The sequence below is a fragment of the Sebastes umbrosus genome, chromosome 3 (genome assembly GCF_015220745.1).
Source record: "Sebastes umbrosus isolate fSebUmb1 chromosome 3, fSebUmb1.pri, whole genome shotgun sequence".
Lineage (NCBI taxonomy): Eukaryota > Metazoa > Chordata > Actinopteri > Perciformes > Sebastidae > Sebastes > Sebastes umbrosus.
This window is the reverse complement of record NC_051271.1, coordinates 2,893,210-2,916,613: the sequence shown is the minus strand read 5'-3', so window position 1 is coordinate 2,916,613 and position 23,404 is coordinate 2,893,210. Positions and strand designations below refer to the sequence as shown.

The 23,404-nt window shown below is 39.4% G+C and overlaps 1 protein-coding gene and 1 long non-coding RNA gene across 3 annotated transcripts in view; one reads left to right on the top strand and one right to left on the bottom strand.

Moving 5' to 3' along the window:
• Window positions 1-23,404, bottom strand: part of LOC119485161 — a 569,585-nt gene that overhangs the window by 28,557 nt on the left and 517,624 nt on the right. The window lies entirely within an intron of this gene.
• Window positions 1-23,404, top strand: part of LOC119485150 (voltage-dependent T-type calcium channel subunit alpha-1I-like) — a 281,128-nt gene that overhangs the window by 237,467 nt on the left and 20,257 nt on the right. For both annotated transcript variants that reach the window (XM_037764502.1, XM_037764501.1), the window contains exons 31-33: window positions 7,414-7,492; window positions 10,174-10,295; window positions 12,475-12,927. In XM_037764502.1, the coding sequence (XP_037620430.1) occupies window positions 7,414-7,492; window positions 10,174-10,295; window positions 12,475-12,927 (654 nt within the window). The remainder of the gene's footprint in view (window positions 1-7,413; window positions 7,493-10,173; window positions 10,296-12,474; window positions 12,928-23,404) is intronic.

Sequence of the window (23,404 nt, the reverse complement as noted above, 5' to 3'; positions counted from 1 at the left end):
TAAAGTCAAAGATCAAGGTCACTGTGACCTAACAACACACATTTTAGGCCATAACTCAAAAATTAATTTACTAATTATGACAATTTCACACAAATTTTGACCTTTATTTAACCAGGTAAAATCAATTGAGAACCAATTCTCATTTACAATGATGACCTGGCCAAGAGGCAGCAGCAAGAGTACGAAGACACAGTCCACACAAGCGACACAAACAGCACAGATACAGTACAGTATGACAAACATACAGTATGCCATGACAAGACATGGGAAAATGGCTAAAAACAGCATAGGTAAATAAATAGGTCAGAAATTAATAAACACTATGTACAAAAAAAGGCGGATTACTGGATGTTCTTTGTAAAAATGGAAGAGAGAGAGAGAGAAGTGAGGGCTTGTCAGCAAGTACAGCAGTCAACTATGACTTGTTGCAGCTTTTGTTTGAACATGTTGAGAGAGGTGAGAGCTGATAGTTTGAGCGTGTTTTGTAGTGAGTTCCAGTCATTTGCAGCGGCAAAATGAAAGGAATTATGACCAAAGACAGTACGGACTTTTAGAATGATGTGCCTAATGAAGTCACTGGATCTTAAACGGCGATTGCTGTCGGAAATGTGCAGAAGATTTGAGAGGTAGCAAGGGGTCATTCCCAGAATTGATTTGTAGACTAAGAGCAGCCAGTGTTGTAGCAGCCTGGTGTGAAGGGAGGGCCAAATGTCTAACAGGATAAAATTATGAAGTGATGACATTTTGGATGTAAACTGCAACCGCGAGGTGGTAATTCTGGTTTATTTATGCAATGTAACAGCAAGTCCTTCCTCTACCAAGTCGGCAGAAAAAATGTTGCCATTGTACGTTTCTGCAAACCACAGGATACGTTGAATATCGACGTTTCTGAACCAAAAATACGTTTCATATCAGCCTCGTATCACGCTTGCAGAAATGCACAATGCCTCGTGGTTAACGTTGTGAAACGATTGGTTAGGTTAAGGCAACAAAACTACTTGGTTAAGGTTAGAAAAAAGGTCATGGTTTGTGTTCAAATAATAACAGAACAACCATAACAACGTAACAACTATCAATACATAACAACCGCCCTGAGCAGACTTTCTTACATAACAAGTGGAATAATGTTACGTAACAAGCATGAAATCAACATAGACTTTTGGTTTAACAAGAGACACAAACGGTGGTCTCCTGGGTGTGTTTGTTCACCTCACCTTAATGGACTTTCTCGCTTATTATACCACGTAACTTTCAATAATAGTCGCCCATTGTACTCCGTTTCTTGCTTTGACCGAATGCATAAAGGTCCACATTCAGCGTATCCGTGGTTTGCATAAACGTACAATGCCAACATTTTTTCCAGATGACTGGGCTGCCTTCCTTCTCCTTGGTGTTTTCTTGTCCCCTATCTCTGTGCTCTGACTGCCTCTGCAGCTGGACATCTCTCCATTAATATGACCTGTTGCTCGGTCCCTGTCTGGACTTCACTTTGTCTTTGCCTGCCTCCGTCAGTTCAGTTATTAATTAGTTGTGTTTCCTACACCTGAAGCAGAAACTGTATTTGATGATAGAGACAGATTAAGCGTAGAGCAGCTAGTGGCAGAAAGGATTTTTCTCAGATAAATGATGATGTGTTGTCGGCACATGTGGCTTGACAAATTGCCCAACTAATCAGTAGTGGCTTTGCATGTTAATAATAAACATCTGTCCAGCCAGAGATGACATACCCTTTTCCATTAATATGTACAAATGGTTGTGCATTTACTTGGTGCATTAAAGGACAAGGCTGGCGATGTTCTATCTTGTTTTGTTATTGTCAATAAATCCCATGAAAAGACCAATATCAACAATGCGTCAGTCCGTCACTGAAGATATGAATGTTTACGAATGGGTCACAAGTATATTCTTTTATTTATAAAATAATCTCAATCATTTCCTAACACACGAGGACATGGTTGTTTTTAGCAAACGTCACTTGAATAGGAGTGAAACATGTATTCTATGGGCACTATTTTCACCTGCGGATTTGGTGTGCTTGATATTGTTTGTAGCAGCAGGACTGTGTGTGTGGGATCAACTTCAAATAAACTATGATACACATGTTTAGTATAATGAAGGAACATGTCAGCCAGTTTAAATGTGTGGCTCATTGTTTTTGACTAGTTGTGCCCATTCGGAGCGGGACGATTGCTGAAGAAGAGTTCAGTTATAACGTTAGTGTGTCCAGCAGCAAAGGTCAATGAACCACAGCCTGTAAAGGCCTGGCCCGCTGTGGACGACATGCTGGACTCAGTCTGCAGAGCCCTGAAGCCCAGTCGCTACTGTTGCACAGAGTGCTATCGCTTCTTTATTCAGAGTTTATTAACACTGAACATGTCATGCATTCAAACTGCACCATAGCACGTCCTTGGGTCCCCGGCAATACGCCCACCAAGCCTGAAGTAGATTGAATGAACGGTTCTCAAGATATGTGAAGGACACACACACATGCTACAGTACATCTGAAGAAGCTATCCTTTCAGTAAATTCAAATACATACATACAGAGATTCCTTCCTTTATAGTTAGATTTAGGACAACATTGGAGCTTTGTGGCACACAGATCTGATTTTCAAAATAAGATTACAAGGTCACAGGACCAAAGTACGCAAACAAAGCTACTTCTTTGCTTTTTAAGATAAAAAGACATGTCATCATCCTCTGCATCTTCTTTGTGGTGTAATATATATTTTTATATTTTCTACATATAAAAAGTAGTAAGTGAAGTTTTGTCTCTCTTTTCCTTTTACTAATATGAAGCTAAATCTTTATTTCTTTTTTTTTAATGTGAAAAAATGCACTAATGGATCTGGACTGTCTGCCCTCTTTAAAACTGCCTCTTTATTAAAGGCATTTATAAAAGAGTGAGTCTGTGAACAGCCGGGAGTGGATTTACTTCTGCTGCTGTATCAACTCTGACTGGAGCCCCTGTGGGAGGACTTCTGTACACACACACATATTAACACAAATAAACACACTGAGGTAGAATTACAGTCACAGAAGTCTCCCCCGCTTCAGTCGTGCCTCAAACCAATCAATAGTCCCCTTTTCTCCCTGCACTTTAACTTGTTTTTTCTTTCCAGTCCCTGCTCTCTCATTTGTACAGATTTCATCGGTTTTGTTTTTGTGGTGGAAGCTCAGACCACAACAAAAATACACATCAAGCTATGAGTGTGTCACTGGAGTTGTGAACATTAGCACACATGATTTATTTATAGAATAAAATATAATAAAAATCTTGTGGTATCAAGGATGACTGCAAATTACCAGCTGTGTGTTTTGAAAAACAGTACAGTACCAGTCTAGCCAAAATATTTTTTTCCCTCAAGGATGCTGAAAACATTTTGTTTGTTCAGAATATTGTTTCAAACCAGTACTCAACAGTTCTTTGTTTTCCCTTTTTCACAAAAATGTATTGTACAGTTTCTGTTGCATGCATTGTTACCAGGCGGCAACCTCCAGTTCTGAAAAGTGAAGCCGATGCTGAAGTGTCTTAAACTTGCATTCTCTCTAACAGCCAGCAGGGGGCGACTCCTCTAGTTGCAAAAAGAAGTCTGATTGTATAGAAGTCTATGAGAAAATGAGCCTACTTCTCACTTGATTTATTACCTCAGTAAACATTGTAAATATGAGTTTATGGTCTCAATCACTAGTTTCAAGTCTTCTTCAATACAGCGTGATGTTCATTTAGTAAATTATGGTCCCATTTAGAGTCAGATAGACCATAAAGCAGGGGATGCTTTAGGGCGGGGCTACCTTGTGATTGATAGGTCGCGACAGCAGCATTGTCCGATCTGGGAGTTGTCCGTGTTTTCGTCTTAGAACTTTAACCCTTTCACAGTGTGTTTTCAGTTTGTGAAGGTTAGTGCATTTGGTTGTACTTAGCTCCACCCTCTCCACTGTCACTTCTGGTTCCAAAAAAACAAGATGGCGACGGCAAAAATGCTTCAAAGTTCATGTCTAGAAGGTAAAGCACAAACTCTCGTGAGATGGTTAAGGATAGGCATTGACGTTGAATGGTTAAGGTAGTGATATGTTGTCGGTCAGCGAGTTGGGGGTTACACTGGGTGCCGACGCGGTGACTACGTCCACTTGTGATACAGTCTATGATTGTTACCCTTTTACAGTAGAAAATAGACATACAGTATATACGGCAGTACTGTGAGCTTCCTGTTCTTGGAAATTAGATCTACCATAAAGGTTTTAACAATTGGATTGGGAGTAAGTCCAATGAGAACCTGCCACAGAATGTCTTCATTGGTAAGGCTTTGCTATGTACAATCATAAATGATGAGAAACATTTTAACACTGTGGTTTACCCATGGTCACCGGAACCATCCGTCCATCCGTTATCTTTTGCTTATCCAGTGCCGGGTCGCGGGGGCAGCAGGCTTAGCAGGGTTTCCCAACTCTTCCTGGGGGACCCCCGAGGCGTTCCCTGGCCAGACTAGATATATAATCCCTCCAACGTGTTCTGGGTCTACCCCGGGGCCTCTTGCCAGTTGGACATACCCAGAAAACCTCTAAGGAGCATTCTGATCAGATGTCCGATCCACCTCAGCTGGCCTGTTTTGACGCGAAGGAGCAGCGACTCTACTCCGAGCTCCCTCCGGATGTCTGAGCTCCTCACCCTATCTCTAAGGCTGAGCCCAGACACCCTACAAAAGATTCTCATTTCGGCCGTTCGTATCCACAATCTCTTTCATTCGGTCCCTACCCAAAGCTCATGGCCATAGGTGAGGATCGGAACGTATATGGACCGGTAATTTGAGAGCTTTGCCTTCCGGCTCAGCTCCCTTTTCACCACAACGGACCAGTACAATGCCCGCATTACTGTTGACACCTCACCAAACCTCCTGTCCATCTTCCGCTCCATTTTACCCTCACTCGTGAACAAGAACCCGAGACACTTGAACTCCCTCGCTTAAGGCAGTGACTCACTCCATCCACCGTTTCACCGAAACCTACTAATTGTATTTACATTATATATTTCCTTAAATTGGCTGCTTGTATAACACAGTGTGAGGATCCTCTTTCATCACAGATGCTGGTGTTGGACTTTGTTCTTTCGCTGCAGTTTGAGGTGGGTGTAATGACCTTCCGTGTGTCGGCGTGAAAACAAAAAAGTGTGACGCAGATAACTGAGTCAAGGTTGCATTAGTCTGAGTAGAGAAAAGAACTCATTCAGTAAACAGTCTTAAAAGTTTGCAGATCAGTGCAGGTTTGCTCGCTATGGAAACCGAAAGGCATAAATATCAAAGTCCGCTCTAACTGTGTTTCTCAGCAGCTTCTGTTGCCTAGTTGCCGGCTCTAATACTTCCATAGCGTCCAACAATCTGTTTCTTATACCACAGCATCCCCATGGTGTGCTTTCCCTCTCTGCTGGAGGGATCTAAAGACATCAGATGGGCTTACATTACATGCTACAAACCGCTTCAAGCCAAGTCACTGCTTTTAATATCCGCCAGGAAACATCAACATGCACAACTGGGGAGAGAAAGAACTCTATCCTCCAGCTTCGCCTCGAAATTTCCTAATTTCTCTCCTCCCTCTTTATTTCCTCCCTTTCTCCTTTTTTCCCCCTCTCCTCCAATAAAAACTATATGTCTCATCCTTTTTAATCCACTCTCTCGGTTTATTTGGCTATATAATGGAATTCTACAGTTCAACATGTTTTCAAAAGCACCTCATTGCCTTCCCCGTGAGGTGACTTAGCTAATGGCATTCTGCTTAGTGCCTGCTATAGCACCCCAGGGAGTCATTTACCCATTTGCATTGCATACGTATCACTATCTGGGAACGTTTTCTCTACACGCATGGCTTCATGCCTGTTAAGAAGTCAGCTAGTAAAATACTCCCCAAACCGTGTAATAGAGTGATTATCCTTGATTTGAGGCAGGGAGGGCTCTTTGTTGTGGTTGCTCACATTGTGAGTGTGTGTGTGTATGTGTGTGTGTGTGTGTGTGTGTGTGTGTACCTCAAGAGTTGCTGTTTGCTACTATTTCTTATTCAATGAAATATTTGCAGGATCCTGGATGTGCCTGTTTAGTTTCATGACATTTAAGCTCTAAAAACCTAAAGCAGCATTTCAAAAATGCAGGAGCATCTCTCGCAAAGTAAGCCTGTTTTCATATGTCATGCAAAACTAAGGCTTTCTGTACAGTATCCTGCCCATCCAGCTGGGTGGGCAACACAGGGAGAGATTCTTTATATATATATCTACTGTATTTATCTGACACACCATAAATCCAGCCCTGTCTCCAAAAAAATTACGTCCCCATACAAAACTGCATTGTTTCCACGGAAACGTATTTTGTTACGGATTACATTTGTTTCTGATGTACCGCAGACACGTCAGCAATGACACTCCGTGGAAGTCTGACAACTAAATGTCAATGTTCACTTGTTTTATTACACGGCTGTGAGGAATACTCAATTCTGATTGGTAAATCACAGCGTTCTGCGGTCTGTAATTTCTCTATAACAGACCGTTGCTAAGGGCGCAGCTCTGATGTCGGACTCTGGCGGACCTTTTTTTTTGTCAAAATATTGATTTCTTCAGTAAGTAGCCGTGTAATAAGCGGCGGGATAATGTACAGCTAGCGGGTCATTGTTGTGAAAGAATACCCTTGCCGCGTCGGGGTGCAGCATCTCCCTGTCGGGGATTCTTTCACAACAATGACCGGCTGGCTGTACATTATCCCTTACATAATTTATATCTGTAGCTTAAATAACTTAACCATGATGTTTTACTAAACCTAACCAAGAAGTTTTGTTTTTTTTTCAATTTGCAACGTTAACCACGTTTAAAAAAATAGGAAAACAATTTGTGACTGTAATCCGGGAGGAAATACTTTGCTCTTGAAAAGTAATTGAGAACACAGTTTAGTTGTATGGGAATATAACGTTTTAGGGTTGCATGAATCGTTCATCAGCCTCACTGGTTGTAGTTTGTAACGTCTTCAATGAAACCTGCCTCTTGTCTCCTATTAGATCTTCAGAAAATTGCTGTTAACACTTTGAAAAGATGATAAACCCATGGGTGGAAATACTGGAATCTGTTTATTTTATAAGAAATGATGATTCTAGTGTGTTAGTTGTTTGTGTCAGAATGAAAATAAAATGTAAATCATCTATACTCAACAATACCACAACATTTCATACAGGATGTTTGCAAAAATACTGTCATTATATTAGTCAGATAGGAGTGTCTGATGTGGTGTAGTTGCACAAACGTTTATTATTTAACTGACACTTAAAGGTTACAGTGAGTACAGCAGTAGGAACGGAGGTACACCTGACTGAATACAGTAAAAACAACTATATGAGTTACTTCTGTTAATATAACGTGTGGATGTTCCTTCTTGTGTGACAGGTGGGAAACCTCGGTCTGCTCTTCATGTTGCTGTTCTTCATCTACGCAGCTCTGGGAGTGGAGCTGTTTGGAGAGCTGGGTAAGTCTGCTCTAACACCAACTTGTTTCTGTTCTCATATACAGTCTACAGACTTATCCTAAACTCAGTAACATAGTAACCCTGAACGATTTTAAAACTATGGTGAGTCCAGGATGTCTGGTTGCAAATGTTTTATCTGATCATTTTAATGTTACTCAAATCTACTGTATGTGCTTTTATGTTAAATGTTGAAACTCTGTGTTGCTGCTATTCTAGGCCAGGTTTCCCCTATAAAAGAAATATTTGTTCTCAATGGGACAAACCTGGTTAGATAAAGGCTTAAAAAAATGAAAAAAGTAACTTCTGCACTTAAGTAACGCCACTGCCGCAGTTATTTTAACCCAAACGTTGACTTGTTTTTTACATAACTTTCGTACTTAAGTAACATCACTTCCATAGTTATTTTAACCCAAACGTTGACTTATTTTTTACGTAACTTCCGTACTTAAGTAACATCACTTCCATAGTTATTTTAACCCAAATATTGACTTATTTTTTTACATAACTTCCATACTTAAGTATCATCACTTCCATAGTTATTTTAACCCAAACATTGACTTATTTTTTTACATAACTTCCATACTTAAGTAACGCCACTTCCGTAGCTATTTTACACCAAATGTTGACTTATTTTTTTACATAACTTCCATACTTAAGTAACTTCACTTCTGTAGTTATTTTAACCCAAACGTTGACTTGTTTTTTACATAACTTTCGTACTTAAGTAACATCACTTCCATAGTTATTTTAACCCAAACGTTGACTTATTTTTTACGTAACTTCCGTACTTAAGTAACATCACTTCCATAGTTATTTTAACCCAAACATTGACTTATTTTTTTACATAACTTCCATACTTAAGTATCATCACTTCCATAGTTATTTTAACCCAAACACTGACTTATTTTTTTACATAACTTCCATACTTAAGTAACGCCACTTCCGTAGCTATTTTACACCAAATGTTGACTTATTTTTTTACATAACTTCCATACTTAAGTAACTTCACTTCCGTAGTTATTTTAACCCAAACGTTGACTTGTTTTTTACATAACTTTCGTACTTAAGTAACATCACTTCCATAGTTATTTTAACCCAAACGTTGACTTATTTTTTACGTAACTTCCGTACTTAAGTAACATCACTTCCATAGTTATTTTAACCCAAACATTGACTTATTTTTTTACATAACTTCCATACTTAAGTATCATCACTTCCATAGTTATTTTAACCCAAACACTGACTTATTTTTTTACATAACTTCCATACTTAAGTAACGCCACTTCCGTAGCTATTTTACACCAAATGTTGACTTATTTTTTTACATAACTTCCATACTTAAGTAACTTCACTTCCGTAGTTATTTTAACCCAAACGTTGACTTATTTTTTTGCGTAACTTCCGTACTTAAGTAACTTCACTTCCGTAGTTATTATAACCCAAACGTTGACTTGTTTTTTATGTAACTTCCGTACTTAATTAACGCCACTTCCGTAGGTATTTTAAACCAAACGCTGACTTATTTTTTACATAACTTCCATACTTAAGTAAAAGCACTTCCATAGTTATTTTAACACAAACCATGATCTTTTCCTAAACCTAACCAAGTACTTAGTGTTGCCTAAACACCGCAGGGGCTCTCGCAGGCGCACCGATCACTCATGTTGATGGACATTTGTAGGAACACACGAAAAATAACTAAATAACGTTTCGTAAGATATCATACAAGTCATTGTATGGGGATACATTGCTGATCAAGTGACAAACACATTTTAATAACTGTACCCAAAAACAAGATTGTCCCCACTGTCACCAATTATCACAACACCATGTGTGCACATCAGCGTTGTGTTTGTTCAGTAGCCATCAGAGTTGCCCTTCTGCCAGGCCAAGCTGTCTTGTCTAAATTAGAGATTAGCTTTCCAGTTTGTTTCTGACTGGTCAAATAAAGGAAAGTTCTCTGTAAAAAAATTATATCCCCTGATTATCTTTGGACAATCAAAATGAAATGTAAATCACTTGTCTCTTTCTTCGTGATTAACCATAGTAATTTCTAGAAATCTCTTAAATTGTACATCCTGGACAGAACCTGCTATCAGGCAAACAGATGCAATGGAGCTTGAAAATAGCTTTATCCTGCTCTCAACTGGAAGTGAAAATAAAGAAAAAGGATCTTGAGTCAAAATCAGCCGATGTGAAATTACAATCAATCAACCAAAGAATTAAAATAATCGTGTTCAATATGCTCATTCAAGGTTACAGGGACTTGATTAAGGGTTGTTTTCACTCCTCCTTGGCAAAAAATATTCAATCTGACTGGATAACAAGTTCCCAAAATAGATCTGAAATCCTCTTTAACCTACCATCCAAGGACTGGTTGACTTTATATGTTTTTTTCCCTATGTCTTTGTCCATTTTGACTCTAATGCTTGAACTATTAAAGGCTGCAAATCAGTGTGTTCCTCTATCCGAATTGTGTTTGCTTTGTTCTGGCTCTTTGTGATGAAGCAGTATGAATGGACACAAACAACAAAGCAAACCTTTTAGCAACTGTTTTAACCAACGAAACCAAGTCATGTTTCTCAGACAACCTTCATAAAAGGTTGACGTTACCATGGCTTCTCTCTCTAAAGCCTTTCTTTTCCCTCCTCTTCTTCTCGTCTCATCGTGTCTTCTCTCAGTGTGTAACGCTGACTACCCCTGTGAAGGAATGAGCCGACACGCCACCTTTGAAAACTTTGGAATGGCTTTCCTCACGCTCTTCCAGGTTTCCACCGGCGACAACTGGAATGGCATCATGAAGGTACTTTGGTTTACTGCTGCGATAGTTCAATGACTTGTTCATATCACGCTTACCTCTTGACTTGTGTCATTGGGACTGGGCTAAGCCAAGTTAAGCATAAGCTGTTCAGTTTTCACTTTCCTCACTTTCCCCTGCATTAGAGACAGCACAGATGTTCTTAGATGAGGGTCAGTCAGAAAGGAGACGGAGATATTATTTTTTTAAGCTGCCCAAATTATTTTAAACCAATCTGAGCACAGACTGAAGCAGAACAGTAATTGAAGGTCTTCAGTTCAGATCCCAGGACCAGAGGATATTTATGTATGAAGGGGAGATGAGTAATGAGCATGTCCTTGAGCAAAGACACAGTTGAAAACGTAAATGTGGCACTCAACAAAAAAACTTCCAAGGACGAATAAAGATTATAAATTCACATTATTTGATCCACCTCTTCATTCTCTCATCTATCACCTCAATCAAGTCTCACTCTCTAATCACACACAAGTACCTCGAGCTCTTAAAATGTTATCAAAGCTCATATCTGAGAGACAGTAATCAGTGCTGATGAGGCTCTTATAGAGAGAGAGACTGACTGTAAATGAGAGGAAGACAGACCGCGAGCTTTCAACAAGTCGGATTGTGAAAGTTTGACACCGTTACAAATTGCTCTCTTTTGTTGGACATAAAGGCTTTCCACTCATCAGATTGTTCTCTTAAAATAATATTCAGATTCTAGTAAAACAAACACACTTGTCGCTCTGAACGGAGTCGTAATCATTGCTTTCTTTTACTCTTTTAGTAGTTCTGAAAGATTAATAATTGATTAGTCGTTGGGCAGAATTTGAATTCAATGTGAGGATTTCCTGTTTTTTTGAATAAGCCAGCACTTTTTTTTATCAACTTTTGATGATAATAAATGTGCTCTATGAATAAACTAACTTGAAACTTTTTCATGGACATTTTGACTTGTCAAAGTAGGACCAGCACGGGTGTAAATATTAAAACTAACGATGGCTGAATTCCATTTAACTGCTTCGTTTTCAGGGTTCTGCTGGCTCCGAGGCCGGGTTGCGATCTGCAACAGTAGTTTCAGCTTCTGGTCTATTTTCTCTGTGTGCAACAAGCCAATTTGGCAAGAAAAAATGCTGATAATCTACTATAAGCAATATAAATGATATATTATGTAAATGATTTGATTCTGATATATGATAAAATATGCTTTGTGCTCCTCTCCCCTGCTGTTCTCCCAAGCAATTTGAAGATGTCGTCGCGGGCAATGGTAAATTAAAATAGGTCTTTTTCAATATTTCCTGACATTTCATGGACCAAATGATTATTAATCATTTAATCAGAAAAATAATTGGCTTATTAAATCAATCAATCAATCAAACTTTATTTATATAGCACCTTTCAAACAAGTCAAATGCCATTCAAAGTGCTGGACAGACGATTGACAAAAATGTTAAAAATGGATTTAGAGACTAATGCACACCAAAACAACAAATATAAAAGTTCATTGAATAAGAAAGCAATAAAAGATGGGTATTTAAGATAATAAAAGATAAATAAAATACAAGGAATTAAAAATAAATAAATATAAATTATGAAACTTCACAAAATAAGCAGATTGTATTAAAATAATAAAATATATAAAAATTGTAATACAATAATATCGAATAAAAGAGATAATAATGATCAGCAATAAAATGTTGATTAAATAAAATAGAGTAAAATAAACACTATAATGATGATGATTAATAAAATAAGTATAAAAAATAAAAAACATAAAATTATAAAATTATAAAACACTACATAAAAGCCAGACTAAATAGATGGGTTTTTACTTTACGTTTAAAAATATCAATATTTTCAGCTCGTCTCAGTTCCTCTGGAAGGTTGTTCCAGCGGCTGGGAGTGTAAAGGCTGAAAGCAGCATCATCAAAGGTAAAGGGTTAAAGGTACTCTGTGGACTTTTAGATAACTAGTAGTTATGTTTGTATCGTGCACTCACGTGAGGCAGAAGCAGGGAAGAAGAAGGCCCCGAGTGCACAAACTCTCTTCACAAACTCCTCTTCACCTAACTGACCTTCTCTCTGTACTTCCTGTTTCCTGAAGTCTTACTCTTCTTCCATTTTGTCCAGCCATCGTTCCTTTTCCCTTCCTCACCCTGAACTCTCCCTGTACTCCTCCACCTCACCAGGACACACTGAGGGAGTGCCCACCGGGTCATCCGGCCACCGACTACGGCTGCAACACCGGACTGCAGTTCATCTCCCCGATGTACTTCGTCTCCTTCGTGCTCACGGCTCAGTTTGTTCTAATCAACGTGGTGGTGGCCGTGCTCATGAAGCATCTGGACGACTCCAACAAGGAGGCGCAGGAGGACGCCGAGATGGACGCCGAGATCGAGCTGGAGCTAGCCCAGGGAGGCCTCTGCTGCATGATGGGGGGCATCGGTGCAATCGCCGGGGCCTCAGGCGCCGCCGCGGGCGGGTCCGGCGTGGGCGGAGGAGCGTCTGGTGCGATTACAGTCGGGACGGTCGTGGGTCCAAGTGGCGGGGTGATGGCGCCACTACGAGATGGAGGAGGAGGAGGCGGTGCGGCTCATGAGGGGCACACGCACCCTCGATGTCGGCTCTACTCTCCGGCTCAGGTGTGTTTCACATTAACAGAGAATAATCTGATGCTTCTTTTACCAACGCAGATAAGAGCCATAATTTGCCTAATGATGCCAAAAACATACTGCCACTCTAACAGATGATGATTATTATCTAAATAGACATCTCTCCAAGACAGCGCTACATTTTTCAACGACAAATTTAATCCAACATTAACCAGGAGGTTGAGACCATTCTTGGCCTACAGATCACCAAATCAGTTCTTATAAGGCTATCAACAGTTACTTGCATTCATTTGAATACATCTGTTAGCAAGCAACAATATCCAGGCTTTCCCTTTTTAAGACTGAGCAGCATTGACAAAACAGAGCAGCATTTGAAATGTTGCGCACACCGATTGATTTGCCTTTAATTTGGACAATTAGAGGCTGCAAATCATTCGATCCCTTTGTCCCCTTGGACGCTTGCTGTCCTTGAGCTGAGAGACACCTGATCCAGATGCATGCTGCTGGTTTACATCCAAGGGGCCAGTTCTCACCAGAAGCTCGTGGTGTTGGATCACGAGTTGATGAGCTGATGAGGCTCTGAGACTGCTGAGCTCCTAACTGCAATACACCCTGACAGAATTCAGATAGCTGTGCCAAGCGGATGAGTCATCGGCCACTGAACATCACATTCAACAATATAATCACAAGATCACCAATCTAATCACTGACAGCACTGATGCACATTATGAGTTACAGTGTATAGTGCCACTTCAGTGATAGTCACAGCCTGAGAAGTGTTGTTTTGTCCCTCGAGAGTTTGATCTAATGCAACAAGAGACACTGCTGTCTCACCAAAAGTGTGGAATGGTTAATCGATCAAGAAAGTAATCGTTAGTTGCAGCCCTTCTGAGAACAAAACATGGGGCCTCGTGCAAGAACTAAGTGGGTGACGCTTTGTTAGCCTCTGTATTTCGTGGTCCCCTAACACTGCTACTGACACTGCATCTGTTCTGTTTGTGCCTGCTGATTTCAGAAAGCAGGACTTGAAGCTCTGCCGTGTGAAATTCTTCTTCTTACATGTTGGTAAAATTTCAGTGAATGAACCGAAGCGGGACATGTAGCTTTATATAGCAATTCAGGGGCGTCGATTATGCAAATAGTCTAATCTCTATAGCATGTACTTCCTCATTTAGAAGCGGTATTCATCAGGTTGAAAGAAGTTCATGTCAAGTTTGTGCAGTTAAGACAGTTTGGTGAATCCGACATGGAACATTAGTACGAATAAACCTCCCGGGAAAGAAAGTATTAAGATATAAGCATACAAAAATCATCTTCCATGAGGCCCAGTAAGTGAGTTGAAAGAGGATGAGGAGGGATGTATATACTGAAATATCAGTAAGTTAGAAACTATGGCCCCGACCATGGCTCTGAAATATCAGAAAGTTAGAATCTAAGGCCTCGACCATGGCTCTGAAATATCAGAAAGTTAGAATCTAAGGCCTCGACCATTGCTCTGAAATATCAGTAAGTTAGAATCTATGGCCCCGACCATGGCTCTGAAATATCAGTAAGTTAGAATCTATGGCCCCGACCATGGCTCTGAAACATCAGTAAGTTAGAATCCATGGCCCCGACCACGACTCTGAAATATCAGAAAGTTAGAATCTAAGGCCTCGACCATGGCTCTGAAATATCAGTAAGTTAGAATCTATGGCCCCGACCATGGCTCTGAAATATCAGTAAGTTAGAATCTATGGCCCCGACCATGGCTCTGAAACATCAGTAAGTTAGAATCCATGGCCCCGACCACGACTCTGAAATATCAGAAAGTTAGAATCTACGGCCCCGACCATGGCTAGATAGATATATATATATTCTTATTCATGAAATACCGCTGCCCTACTTGTGCAATTACAAGGTAACACACACATACATTTGCAGAGGACCCACATGCACATACACACACACACACACACACAAACACACACACAAACGTGTGCAAGGATATTAAACGGCCGCTGTCTCCGCCGTTCTAAAAATACCATGAGAGGCGGCCGTGGAGGTGGTGGCTCTCATTCTTCAGCTCCCTGATTGCTGCATCTCTAACAGCAAGTCAGTACAAGCTACATCTATAATCACACTCACACACAATTATAGCACCTGCAGATGAGAACAGGTAGTTTCAGAGGAAGCTGAGGCACAGAGAGAAAAAAACAAGTAAATAAACAAACAGAGACAGAGACAAAGGAGAGGAGGGGAGGGGGGGAGACGAGAAATCAGGAAATGGAGAAAATAGAACAAATCTAAATTTAAATCGAGAGCAACAAAAGGAGAGAAAGAAAAAAGTGAGTGGTTGGTACTTTGGAAAGCAGGTTGATTGCTGCAGCAAGTGAATGAATGAGTGAGTGACTAACTGTGTTTGACTCTTTTGAATGACTCGATGCAACTTACTGATTGTGGGGAGTGACTAAAGGTGTGTTTGCACCGGTGGAGTGTTTACTCCTTAACTTGAATGTGTTTGGGCAGGTGACAGCAGTGTCACGTAAACTGCAAGGTGGCTCATTAGAAGTGACCCCGTCAACACAAACAATGATTAGTGGAAGTAGAAGGAGCTCGCTCTTGGCATCTGATTGCCAGCTGTGCCTTATGCCATAGAGAGCCACAGCAACAAAGAGGTCATCTCGACTAATGCTCGCGTGATATTATTTCTTAATCGGATAAAGTTACAGTGCAGTACGTTAATACAGTTTATCTCTCATGTTAAAGTTGGAAACAGGCCGTTATTATAGAAACTAGAAACCCAAACATCACCACCAACATGCACAGAAAGGAACACATATTGGAAATGGAAGAAACTCTGCAATTTCAGCACAAAAAGGCCACCCGATTCGACTATTATCAGGCCATTAAATAGGCGTTATCAGTCACTATAAGCACCATAGATGTGGGTCATTAGGGTCCTACTACGCCTACTATGTTGTAAAAGTGAAAGTGAAACATAAAAACAACACGTTTTAACACATTGTAAAACTGAAAATGTAAACAGAACATTGACATATTATCGCCTTTAAATTGATGTCTTCTTAGCAAACACCTTCAGTAGATATGAAGCAACATCAGCATTCATTTTGAGACCTGTCTGTGTCCACCTGATGAATGTTGGTGCAATATTCTCTCTCTTTTAGCTCTGTCTGAGAAATATCTGGCTCTTTAGCAGCTAAATGATCCACTATGTTCACCAGCTCGTCGCTGACTTTATCTGTCTGACTTTGGGCAGTTATCAGAGCTGCCTCCAAGTGGCTAAAAAATGAATTACCGCCACACTCTGTATGATTGTATCTCCCCACCAACAACCCCATCTGGACCCGACTGAAATAGACCAACTTTGTTCGATCAGTTGTAATAACTATAATCTGCCCAACAACCGTAATGTGTGTCCACCCTGGACGCTGAAGTTATCTGGACTCAAGTCTGATTTCTTTGGGGATTTTTTTTTCCCATTAAGCCCTGATTAGTTTGAAACTGTGCAGAGTGAACATAATGAACCTAAGTTGTACTTTGGTTCAGACCAAAGAAAATGAATATCGTCATCTATCTTAAAAAGTGACAGTGACTCGGTGGGAGAGAGAGAAGAGGGAGGAGAGACTGAGGAAGGGTTACACAGGGAGGTTGTGAGTGGGTGGCAGGCTCTGCCACAGTCTCATTGTGCTCATAGCTCATTGTCTGTCAGCCTAATGGTATTTTTAACCAGAAGAGGAGTAAAAAGAGAGATGAGACAGAGGAATCTTTCTACATGCACTGTACTTTAAATCTCTACTCCGATTAGCCAGCAAATGGCTTTGTCATAATAAAGGCACAGTGTTCCGCCCTGTTTTTATGTGCTTTCACGTCGAGATTTAGATTTGTTTTCCAAAGAACTCTTGTCAGATAAAACAACAAACATGAAGGAAAATAAGTATACAGAAGAAAAACACAGCCAGTGACACAAATGATAGCGATGTAAAACTTTGTATATATAAACGCACAAAAGTCCAGGAACCGAGCATGATGGATGACTTTTTAATAGCTTCTTATTTATTCTGTCACAAAATCTCGTAACACTTTATAATAACCAACATTTATAAATGGTAAATTCATAATTCATTAAACTTAAAGTTAATAGTTTTTTTTTATAGTTTTATCAACAAATAGTGTTTACTAATTGTTAGTAATGCCAATATATGTAATATAATATTACAATTATATAATAATTTGTTATTTTACCAGTTTATTGTTGCACACATTCTAACATTTTATATACTATATATAAGTATTTGTTAATTACGACATGATTTATAAACCTTTAACACATTGTTTGTAAATCATCTGTAAACATTACATAGATAGATATTTGTAACACATTGTTAATGGTTAATAATTGGTTCGTAAACTGTCTATAAATATTATTCGGATATATAGTTAATGTTTTGTCAAAATTGATTTCATGTTCATCTATCTGTGTAATGTTTATAAATGTTTATAAAAGGTTTACAAATCATTTGGTAATTATTAACAAATCCTTAATATAGTATATCATGTTATAATGTGTACAACAATAAACTGTTAATAGATAATGTACTAATATAATCAGAATGTATTTGTTATTGTCTACTATTACATGACTGTGTTGAATACTTGATTCTGATTGGTCAATCACTGCGTTTTAAGGTCTGTTATTTCTTTATAACAGACTGTTGCTATGTATAACCGACTGTTGCTATGTGTATAACCGACCGTTGCTATGGGCGCAGTTCTGATGTCGGACTCTGGAGGACAGCTTTTGTGTCAAAGTAGCCATGTAATAAGCGGGATAATGTACAGCTAGCGGGTCATTGTTGTGAAATAAACCCCGACAGGGCGATGCTGCAAACCGACGCGGAGCGGAGGGGTCTCTCATCGCCCTGAAGTTACACTTACACCATACGTATGCTATGATATAATATATCATTTATAAATTATTTCATATTTCACAGATTAATAATAAAATAACAAATTATAGCATGACTAATAATTAGTTAACATTAATTATCATTTAATTGTTTTAACAGTAAAATAACTATTAAGTTATCAATAAGTAAGCTATTAAGTTTAATTAACTATCAATTTACCATTTATATATGATGGTTATTATAAAGTGTTATCCAAAATCCTTGAATATTCCTGTCACACATTCTTTGATTGAACGTTTAAAACCCCAGCCGTGTCAGGTTTGAATTATTTTGAAGTGTGATAACGAGGCAGTCGAGCACTTCACTCATATTTATTTCTCATCCCAGGGACAAATAACAAAAACAGATTGAAATCATAAACAACACCGATAGCTCAAACCAGCAGGAATCAGAGCCATAGATTTAAATCCTCATAAACACAGCTTCCTCATGGAAAAAAAGTGCACAAGTGGAGAGGGCAAACTACTCCACTTATTTCAGTCATATTACTGTATGCATAGTCTGCAGTCACAGAATCTCTTTGCAAATAACTCATTCGTTTTCCGGAGTTGCATTTAGGCTCCCTGTGGAGAATGTGAATTTCTTCCTTTTGTCTCTGCTGTATTATGCTAATAACGAAGATATGAGCTCAGGTGTAGAATCACAGACTCACCTTTAACTCCATACCTGCAGAACAGAACACATCCATCCAAGATTTATAATGTAAAAGAAAGTGCAACATCTAGAATAAGTTGATTCTCAACAAAACATGCACTAAAGCCAGACCAATATTATTCACATCACTGTTGAATGATTCATGGGAACGTAATGACTCCAGCAGTAGATGATCATGGTGATTTGTGAACAAAACATTTAGATGAGGGGGAAAAAGGAAATCAAGTGTCATTAAGTGGACGCACGCTGGTCGTGATTAGTTGGCGCGAAGCTTGCAGTGCATTAGAGAATGAAAGTTAGAGACACCAAGAGAGAAAAACACTTTTTATAGAGTGGTAAATAATAGCTGCTTGGTCATTTTTAATTATAGTCAGCTTGATGGATGCAGTGGAGCCAGATTGTTCAGATTCAGTGGTGCAGGACACGTTTCAGCTCAATTTTGGGGATTTTTGGAACGGCTGCATAACGTCTCAAGTTTTTTTTTAGGCTTCAAGCTTCTTTTCATTCAACCTACAACTTGATGATTATACATGGGGCTCTGAGTGTTGTCAACATGCTTCTGAGTGCAGCCGTATTTTAATTCAAGATTCAATATGTTATTGCCATACCAACATGATTGATCTGGCATGTTTCCACCAGATCTGGAGACGGTTGGCGTCTCAATGCTTTCTATTCATTTCCCATAGAGAGCAGGAGAAGCATTCGCACATGGCGGGAGTGTTGCAGCAAGTATGGAGGGGGATTGTGCTGTATGCAAATGAGCCTGTCCAGCGTGACGCGCCTGACTCACGAAACTCTGACCAAGCTGTCAAACTAGGCGATGTAGTGCTAATATGAAATTGGATTGTAAGTAACAGAGTATACTGTAACATACACTATCCTTATACAGCAGTTTGTATGATATCTTATGAAAAGTTATTTCCTCCTTTTTTGTACGTTGTCCAGCAACATGTGTCAATTTTCGCTCGTTACATGCATACAGTCTTTTTCAAAATAAACTTCCGTCTTCACAGGAAACAACTTGGTTAGGTTTAGGCAACAAAACAACTTGGTTAGGTTTAGGCAACAAAACTCCTTGGTTAGGTTTAGGCAACAAAACTCCTTGGTTGATTTAGGAAACAAAACTCCTTGGTTAGGTTTAGGCAACAAAACTCCTTGGTTGATTTAGGAAACAAAACTCCTTGGTTAGGTTTAGGCAACAAAACAACTTGGTTAGGTTTAGGAAACAAAACAACTTGGTTAGGTTTAGGCAACAAAACAACTTGGTTAGGTTTAGGAAAAGATGGTGGTTTGGGTTAAAATAACTACGGAAGTGGCGTTGCTTCAGTACAGAAGTTACGTGACAAATAAATCAACGTTGACTTCTGGTTTCACACAGGACACGAACAGCGGTATACTGGGTGATAGTCTAGTCTTTTTGAGCCCACTCATCCACCCCGACCTCCTCCCTACATGGCGTTTGTCGCTCTTTATACTTCCTGGTTCATGATTAAGTTGATTAAATAGGAATTGATTTTTCTGGGATATATATATAAAAATTACAGTGCTTTACTTTTCGTAGGTATGGCTAGAAAACGTTGTATGAGGACAGCCTGAGCAGAAAACCAGGGACCGATCGGGTGCATTCCCCGATAGGGTACGTCACCAGTGGGAGGCAGCCAGTTGAGTGGAGCAGCGAGTCAACTAGCGTCCTCGCCGGATCTGGTGGAAAGGTAGCGTTAGTGAGCTTAATTAAGCAAAGACAGAGAAAGACAAAAATAGCAAAGCCACTGACTCAGAAAGCACATAATACATTAAACAAAGGATAAAACAGATGTGATATCCATACCCATGAAATAATCATAAAAGCATCAAACAAATCCAACACATAAGAACATCATAGATAAAACACTGGCACCTGAAGGAAAACTGGCAGCAACAATAAACGACCCACTAGATAAAGAGCTTTATCTAGCTCTATTATTTAACCTGCTGAGTGGCCTGCAGTGCTGTTTGTAGTGTTAAAGAGGTGGACAGCTTCAGGATGTATGTTCTGGTGTTGATGCTTCTAGTCTTTTGTGAGAAGGAAGGAGATTAAAACGGTTGTTAGCCAGGTGAGAGGGGTCCTTTTGAGCTTTAAGGCTCCTCTCTTCTAGATTTCCCTCTAGGAGGTGGGATGTCACATCCAATGATTCTGGGTGCAGTACGCACCACTTTGTCCAGCTGTCTTTTGTCCTCAGCTGACATGCTGCCAAACCGCACAGTTATTACTCACAGTAGGTAAGGATGCTCTCCACTGCTGCTCTATAAAGCTGCACCAAACCATCCCTGGATATCCCTCCTTTTACTTTTTTCAATTGTCTTGAAAAGAGAAGTCTCTGGTGTGCTTTTGGCTGAGCAGATTCTGTGTCGACGACACTGACGGACGACTGCAGCTGCTGCTTCTGTGCTGCTGGCACGCTGCTGTCCCTGTGTGTCCGGAGCAGACAAAGTGTTAACAACAACGGGCGGCACAGAAATGAAGCAAAGTCGGCGAGCTAGTTCAAGCAGACGAGAATTACAATATGTTATTCCCATGGCCTATAGGGAAGTGAGCTTTATTTATATAGTGTTCTCACTTCTGAAACATACAATTTACTCAGAACATTCCCCTCTGTTCTCTCAGTGTCATCTGTAACATCTCTCCCAATTCACTGTCTATGGAGCGGTCCAATGTGGCAACCTCCGGTTCTGAAAAGTGAAGCCAATGCTGAAGTGCCTTAAACCTGCATTCTCTCTAACAGCCAGCAGGGGGCGACTCCTCTGGTTGCTAAAAGAAGTCTGATTGTATAGAAGTCTATGAGAAAATGAGTCTACTTCTCACTTGATTTATTACCTCAGTAAACATTGTAAACATGAGTTTATGGTCTCAATCACTAGTTTCAAGTCTTCTTCAATACAGCATGATGTTCATTTAGTAAATTATGGTCCCATTTAGAGTCAAATAGACCATAAAGCAGGGGATGCTTTAGGGCGGGGCTACCTTGTGATTGACAGGTCGCGACCACGGCGTTGTCCGGTCTGAGAGTTGTCCGTGTTTTTGTCCGTTTCACTGCCCCCCGAAGCCTGTGAAACTTCATTTTTCGGTGCATAATAAGTGAATTTATTGTAATTTTAGTCGTATATTGTTTTTCTTGGAAATTTTATATTATGTCTGAGGAAAATGTTGATATTCCCAACGACCTCATCTTTTTCCTCTGTCATTATGAGTGCTAGCTTGCTAAATCGTTAGCCTCTGTGGCTTCTAGACGCCGACAGTAACGTTAATATTGCCGTTGCTTAGCAGCGGTGTTCTTCACGACTTCACCACTTGAACGCCACGCATGTTGTGTACACGACTTCCCACGTTGTAAACACAAGCTCACAAGTTTCAGTTTAAGGCATCATTAGCTCCACCCTCTTTGGTCCCTTGTGGTTGCAAATAACCGAGATGGCGACGGCCAAAATGCCGAACTCGAGGCTTCAAAACGGCAGTTCACAAACCAACGGGTGGCGTCATGGTGACTACGTTCACTTCTTCTTATGTACAGTACAACAATTTGAGTTTTAGCACTCCAGTTTTTGGATTTGGGAAGAGAGTTGATCATTTTTACCAATATTTTTTGGACTGACGTAGACCGTAGAATGACATGCATGAATTTTGAAAATGGGTGTAGTTCGCTGCTACAATCACACAACACACTCACTACAAATATATCCAATGCACTCTTTTCATGATGACGGTGTACGTAAGCTGTCAGTGTTCTTCATGCCACAGTAACTTGCTGCTACTGCGGCTGTTCATGTAGCATTAATAACCTCCACCCAGCATCCACCTGTCGGCTCTGAGTGTACTGCAGGTTATTAGCGTCATCACTCCCCACTCTCTGCTGCGCCAAGTGACAAAGTCAGAGAACTGGACACCAAATATCAGCTCTACATTTTCTACCGCCACATAATAATCCATTCCATGTGAGTCGGCTGGCTGAAATATGATCGATGTGTTGCTCTGCAGGCGATAGCATCAGCATGTCTTCCTGTGTGACCTGAGAGTAGCTTATAAAATCCATCTGCTGTGGAGGACTGTGTGATTACACTCAAAATCTCCAGCAACTAAAAGACCTTGAATCTTGGTAAGATTTCACCAACAACATTCTTAATAAAACTTTCATTACTACACCTTCCACCAAAGAGGTTATTTTTTGGGGTCCTGTTTGTTTGCTGTCAGCAGGATATCTAAAAAAAAAACCTGTTAACAGATTTCAAAGAAATGTGCTGAAGGTTGGGCCATGTGTCGAGGAACAGGTGATTAGTTTCAAGGTGTGCGCAGCCTTGTCAGAGGAATGTCTGTTTTCTTGTTTTACATGGAATCAATATTACATAAATAATAAATAAATAAATATGTAAGTAAATAAATATGGCAATGAAATAAACACTTAAAATAACTAAATGTGGCATTATGAAATAAAAGTCCCCTGAAATAGATGTATATTTATACTTATATTTATTTATATATGTATTGCCTAATTTATTTATTTCAGGATTTATTTCATAGGCATATTTATTTATTTATTTATTTATTTATTTATTTATTTATTTATTTATTTATTTATGTATTTATTTATTTATTTATTTATTTATTTATTTATTTATTTATTCATTCATTCATTTATTTATTTATTTATTTATTTATTTATTTATTTATTTATTTATTTATTTATTTATTTATTTATTCATTCATTCATTCATTTATTTATTTATTTATTTATTTATTTATTCTTGAATGAAATGTCATTCCATACACAATAGACCACGATCTTGATTATTAAATGAGTCACATTTTTGTGTAATGATAAAATCTTGAATTTGAAAATACTGAAAGACTG